The sequence below is a fragment of the Corvus moneduloides genome, chromosome 5 (genome assembly GCF_009650955.1).
Source record: "Corvus moneduloides isolate bCorMon1 chromosome 5, bCorMon1.pri, whole genome shotgun sequence".
In the NCBI taxonomy this organism is placed as follows: Eukaryota; Metazoa; Chordata; class Aves; order Passeriformes; family Corvidae; genus Corvus; species Corvus moneduloides.
Genome location: NC_045480.1, coordinates 1728552 through 1734823, shown reverse-complemented (window position 1 = coordinate 1734823; position 6272 = coordinate 1728552). Strand labels below are relative to the sequence as shown.

General features: G+C 62.4%; 1 protein-coding gene across 1 annotated transcript; it reads left to right on the top strand.

The window, feature by feature from the left end:
• Positions 1 to 3629: 3629 nt before the first annotated feature.
• Positions 3630 to 4646, top strand: LOC116444054 (sericin-1-like). The gene is made up of 2 exons (XM_032109109.1): positions 3630 to 3656; positions 4245 to 4646. Exons 1-2 carry the CDS (start codon positions 3630 to 3632, stop codon positions 4644 to 4646), a joined length of 429 nt encoding a protein of 142 aa, XP_031965000.1.
• The last annotated feature ends 1626 nt before the right edge of the window (positions 4647 to 6272 follow it).

Below are 6272 nucleotides of genomic sequence, written 5' to 3'. Positions count from 1 at the left end.
GAGAAGAAGAGGAGGAGGAGAAGAAGAGGAGGAGGAGGAGGTGAAGAGAGACGAGAAGAAGAGGAAGAAGGAGGAGGAGAAAGGAAAGGAAGAGGAAAAAGAAGAGAGGGAGGAGAAGGAGAGGAAGAGGAGGAGAAGAACAAGAAGAAGAAGAGGAGGAGGAGGAGAAGAAGAGGAGGAGGAGGAGGAGGTGGAGGAGGTGAAGAAAGACGAGAAGGAGAGGAAGAAGGAGGAGGAGAAGGAAAGAAAGAGGAGAAAGAAGAGAGGGAGGAGGAGAAGAAGAGGAGGAGGAGGAGGAGAAGGAGGAGGAGAAGAAGAGGAGGAGGAGGTGGAGGAGGTGAAGAAAGACGAGAAGGAGAGGAAGAAGGAGGAGGAGAAAGGAAAGAGGAGAAAGAAGAGACGGAGAAGAAGAGGATGAGGAGGAGGAGGAGAAGAGGAGGAGGAGAAGAAGAGGAGGAGGAGGAGGAGGAGGAAGGCCGAGCAGCGCAGGGGGAGCGCCGGAAAGCCCCGACTGCCATAATGAAGCCGTTGAGCCGCGCCGCAGGAGCCGCGGGCTGGGTGGGCTGCGGCGGCCGGCCGGGGGCACGGCCGGGGGGGGACGGGGGCGGGGGCAGAGGGGCCGAGGGGGAAGGAAAAGTCTTCCAACGTGGCCTTTGCACACCCCCAGCCCCAAATTCACAGCTGCTGTCAGATGCAATCTCCGTTAGCGCTGACACTCACGCACCGCTGACCCGCCGGGCGGGGGGGACCGCGGCCCCCGGTGACAAAGGGGACCCGACCCGGCTCCACCCGCCGCTAATTGCTCCCGCTCGCCCGCCCTGCCCTCCGCAGCCCCCCGGCCCCTCCCAGCCCCCCGGCCCGTAGGGCTCGGCTCCAAATTGCGGCGGGGATCCGATGTCACCTCCCGAGGGTGGGAGCGGCCACCCTGGGCCGGGGGGGTTTTGGGGTTGTGGAGTGGTTGGGGTGGGGAGGGACGTTAAGGATCGTCCCGTTCCACCAGCTCAGGTGGATCCAGCTCCCATCCGACGCTGCCAGGGATCCAGGGGCAGCCACGGCTTCTCTGGGAATTCCATCCCAGCCCTTCACCACCATCACAGCCAGGAACTGCTTCCCAAAATCCCGTCTGGCAGTGGGAAGCCGTCCCCCCGTGGTGTCACCTCGGCCTCTGTGCAGCGAGTGATGCCCAAGCCCTGCCCCGAATTCCAGATCGGGACACAGCTGGAGCAGAGACGGGAAGCAGGACGGATAAACAGCCCCCAAATCGCCCAAATCCTCTGTCCCGGAGCAAAGCCGGGGCAGGGCAGGGCTGTCCCAGCAGGTCCAGAGGCGATCCTGAGCCACCCTGGGGCACAGGGAGGGTCCCCGGTGTCCCCCAGCTCCCACCTGGCGGGCACAGGGTGGGGACCCCGCCCCTGGCACCGCTGGGCAGGGGCAGGGAGGGGCAGCGGGTGCGGGCACAGGGCTCTGCACGGGGCTGGATGCGTCCCCTGGATCCCTGGAAGTGTCCAGGGCCGGCTCGGACGGGGCTTGGAGCAACCTGGGACAGCGGGAAGTGTCCCTGCCATGGCACAGGGTGGCACTGGGTGGGATTTAAGGTCCTTTCCCACCCAACCCAACCCAGGCTGGCATTTTAGGTCTCTAGGAACGCCCAATTTCAATCCCAATTCCCAGAAGGCGCCGGCAACTCCCGCCTCCAAATCCCTCTCAACCCTAAACCCACCCTGGGATTTTTCCGACAATCCCTAAGTGACCGCTTCCTTCCCCCTACCCACAGCCCTCTGGCCGCCTCCTCAACCTGCCCATTGTGCCCTGTGTCACTTTGTGCCGCGCTGTCAACCCCACGGGCCTGTCCCAGGCCGGCAGGGGCCGTGAAAAGCCCGGCGGGGGGTCACACTCTATGCCACTAATTAGGGCCCGGCGGTTCCCATCCACACCTGCACAGTCATGTGAGGGCAGCCGAAGAAAGGCGGCCCCAGCCAAGCGTGAAGGCAACGAGGAGAGGGGGGGGGGAAAAATAAAAAAAGGGGGAAAAAATAGGGAAATTCAATCGCCGGGCTCGCCGTGGCAGACAAAACAGGGCTGGAGGGGGGTGGGAGGTGAGGGGATGGGGATTCCAGGGCTGGATCCTAAAGGAAAGGGAGCCAAGAGGAAGGGTGGAGGGATGGGGGGTTTCTTGTGGGGTGGAGGGTGGTGGGATTGTGGGGTGACGGCTGCCCCATTCCTGTCCAGCTGGCAGCGTGGGGTGGCCAAGGGTTGGGAGTGTCCCGGGATCGTCCTCTGCTGTTTTCTGTGTCCCAAACTCCAAGATGAGACCCTAAACTGGGACCCCGAACTGGGACCCCGAACTGGAACTCCACACTGGGACCCTAAATAGGGACCCTAAACTGGGACCCCGAACTGGAACCCCACGCTGGGACCCCGAACTGGGACCCCACACTGGGACCCTAAATAGGGACTCTAAACTGGGACCCCGAACTGGGACCCCCGAACTGGGACCCCAATCTGGGACCCCAAACTGGCACTCCACACTGGGACCCCGAACTGGAACCCCACGCTTGGGACCCTAAACTGGCACTCCACACTGGGACCCCACGCTTGGACCCCCAAACTGGGACAGCCCAAACTGGGACCCCAAACTGGGAACCCCAAACTGGGACCCCAAACTGGGAACCCCAAACTGGGACCCCGAAATGGCACTCCATACTGGTCCATACTGGGACCCCCACGCTTGGACCTAAACTGGGACCCCCACACTGGGACCCCAAACTGGCACTCCACACTGGGACCCCACGCTGGGAACCTAAACTGGGAACCCAAACTGGGACCCCAAACTGGGACTGGGATCCCAAACTGGGACCCCAAACTGGGGGCACTCTGCACCCCCACGAGCTCAGGCGCCCTCAGCCCCACACTTCCCCATACTCAGGGGGTGTCCAGACCCCCCGAATGTCACCGCCAGCTCCCCCCCTCTGTCCCACTTGCTGGGCCCTTCCTGCACCTCCTCTGTCCCCTCCCAGCACATTTTGGGGCGCTGGGGACCCTCCTGTCCCCCCCCTCCTCCAGCTGTCCCCACCTGGGTGACAGGGGACACACCGCGGGCAGGGACTTTGTCCCCTCCTGGGTGGCGGTGCCGGGGGTTCGGCCGGGCAGAGCGGGGGGGACAAACGCGGCCCTGGAGGGGACAAAACGGCCGACACCCTGGAGGGGACAAAACGCGGCCGGCGGGACGAAATCGGGGCGGTTTTGCCCGGCAAAGGGACACGCGGGTGGCACCCGAGCCAAGGGCTGGCGCTCTGCCGGGGTGACCCGAGCACGAGTGACCCGCGGGTGGCCGCTGTTGACAGCAAAACACGGCGGGTTGGCCGGCAGGGCCCAGCTGGGCTCGGCAGGGACCGTGCCAACCCGGAGCCACCACGGTTGGGGACGGCGGGAGGTGACATCCCGAGAGAGTGTGACTTCCAAACTCCCGGCGGCGAAGGCACAAAGGTCGCCCTTGGTGCCAGCGGGGGCTTGGGGACAAGGTGACGGGGGGCTGGCGCACCCCGGTGTGGCGCTGGCACGGGGCCAGGCGTCCCGATGTCGCCGTGGGATGGGGACACAGCGGGAAGGGACAGCCGGGGCACCCCGGCATGTCTGGGGTGTCACCACAGCCACAGGTGCGTCCCACAGGTGTCCCTCAGGGTCGGGACACCTTCCCCGGTCCTTGTGGGTGCGGTCCCCAGGAGGGGACACCCCCGCAGCCCCACGCTGTCCCCGTGTCCCCCCGAGAGACACACGTGGCCACCCTGCCTGCCCCAGTGCCACCCAGCTGTCCCCTCGTGAGCCAGTGTCACCCCTTCACCCATCCCTGCCATCCCTTCCTGACCCGGTGCCAGCCACTCGTCCCTGTCACCCCTGCCTGTCCCAGTGCCACCCCCCCTGTCCCTTCCTAACCCAGTGCCACCCACCCCGCCACCCCTGCCCGGTGTCACCCACTCGTCCCTGCCACCGCCACCGCCCTGCTCGGGGACAGAGGGGTGTCCCGCCCCCTTCCCGGGGCTCCCCCCTCGGTGTCCTCCCGTCGGTGTCCCCTCGGTGTCCCCCCGGTGTCCCCCACTCACTCAGCCGGGGGTTGCTCTGGAAGTCGCGGGTCACGGCCAGCCCGTGCTCGCGGGCGGCCGCCAGCTCTGTCACGGCTGCTGTCACCTTGGTGGCGGCCATGGCCCTGTCCCTGTCCCCGTCACGGTCCCGGTCCCGCCGGGCAGGACACGGCAGCACGCCCCGGTTTTGTCACCTCGGCCCGGCCCCCGCCGGTCCCGCCCGCCCGGGGCGGCCCCGCCCGCGACACCGGCGGCACCGGCAGCAAAGGTGACACCGGCAGCAAAGGTGACACCGGCGACACCGGCAGCAAAGGTGACACCGGCAGCAAAGGTGACACCGGCAGCAAAGGTGACACCGGCGACACCGGCGGCACCGGCAGCAAAGGTGACACCGGCAGCAAAGGTGACACCGGCGACACCGGCGGCACCGGCAGCAAAGGTGACACCGGCAGCAAAGGTGACACCGGCAGCGAAGGTGACACCGGCGACACGGGCGGCACCGTGTTGGCTGTAAACAGAGGGAGGGAGCGGCCGGAGCCGGGATCCCGGGAGCCGGGATGGGGGTAGGGAATGGGATAGGGAGAGGGATCGGGAAAGGGAGAGGGAATGGAATAAGGGAATGGGATAGGGAGAGGGATCAGGAGTGGGATAGGGAGAGGAATTAGGGAATGGGATAGGGAATGGGATAGGGAGAGGGAGGAGAGGGATCGGGAGAGGAATAAGGGAATGGGATAGGGAGAGGGATCGGGAGAAGGAGAGGCATAGGGATAGGGAGAGGGATCGGGAGAGAGAATGGGAGAGGGAGAGGGATAAGGAGAGGGAGAGGGAATGGGAATGGGAAGGGCATAGGGATAGGAATAGGGATAGGGAAAGGGATAGGGATAGGGAGAGGGAATGGGAATGGCATAGGGATAGGAATAGGGAATGGGATAGGGTTAGGGTTAGGGAATGGCATAGGGATAGGGACAGGGGTAGGGATAGGGAGAGGAAGAGGAAATGGGATAGGGAATGGGAATGGCATAGGGATAGGGATAGGGAATGGGAATGGGATAGGGAATGGCCTAGGGAGAGGGATAGGGAGAGGGAATGGGATAGGGATAAGGATAGGGAAAGGGATAAGGGATAGGGAATGGCATAAGGAGTACGGATAAAGGACAGGGCTAAGGGGTCGGAGATAAGGAAAGGGATAGGGATAGAGATAAGGGATAAGGGGTAGGGATAGGGATAGGGATAAGGGATAGGGATAGGGATAGGGATAAGGGGTAGGGATGGGGATAGGCATAGGGATAGGGATAAGGGGTAGGGATGGGGATTGGGATAGGGATAAGGGGTAGGGATAGGGATAGGGATAGGGATAAGGGGTAGGGATGGGGATTGGGATAGGGATAAGGGGTAGGGATAGGGATAGGGATAAGGGGTAGGGATGGCGATAGGGATAAGGAATAAGAACAGGGATGCGGGATAGGGGTACGGATAGCGATAAGGGGTAGAGGGGTAGGGATAGGGATAAAGGACCGGGATCAGAAGAGGGATAGGGATAAAGGGTAGAGACAAGGAATAAGGATAGGGATGAGGCATTGGGGTAGGAATAAGAATAAGGGGTAGGGATGGGGATAGGGAGAGGGCTAAGCGATAAGGGGTAGGGCTAGAGATAACGGGGTGGGGATAGGGAATAAAGGATAGGGATAGAGATAAGGACAGGGCTAAAGAATAAGGATAGGATAAGCGATGAGAGTAAGGATAGGGATAAGGGGTAGGGATAAAAATAAGGATGGGGCTAAGGGATAGGGGTAGGGATAAGGAGTAGGGGTAAGGGGTAGGGAATGGTGTAGGGAGAAGGATACAGGCAGTGATAGGGGGCGGGATAGGGATGGGAATAGGAGCAGGGATAAGGAATAAAGACAGAGATAAGGGATGGGGTAGGGACCAGAGATAGGGCATAAAAACAGGGATAAGGGATAACGGTAGGGACAGCGGGAGAGCGATAAGGGGTAGGGATGGGGATAGGGGTAGGCGGAAGGGTAGAGAGATAGGGGTAGAGATAAGAGCTAAGGAAATGGAACAGCGATAAGGGATAGGGATAAAAGGTAAGGGGTATGAGATAAGGAAAGAGATGGGGATGGGGATAAGGATAGGGATTGGGAAAAGGATGGGAAGAGGGTGGGATTGAGGGGAACGCCCAGCCTTGGATCC

Coding starts and splice junctions, on each gene's coding strand:
- LOC116444054 (XM_032109109.1), top strand. CDS start 3,630: ATGTCTGGGGTGTCACCACAGCCACAG. Junction 3,657..4,244: donor GGGTGTCACCACAGCCACAG/GTGCGTCCCACA, acceptor CCCGCCGGGCAG/GACACGGCAGCACGCCCCGG.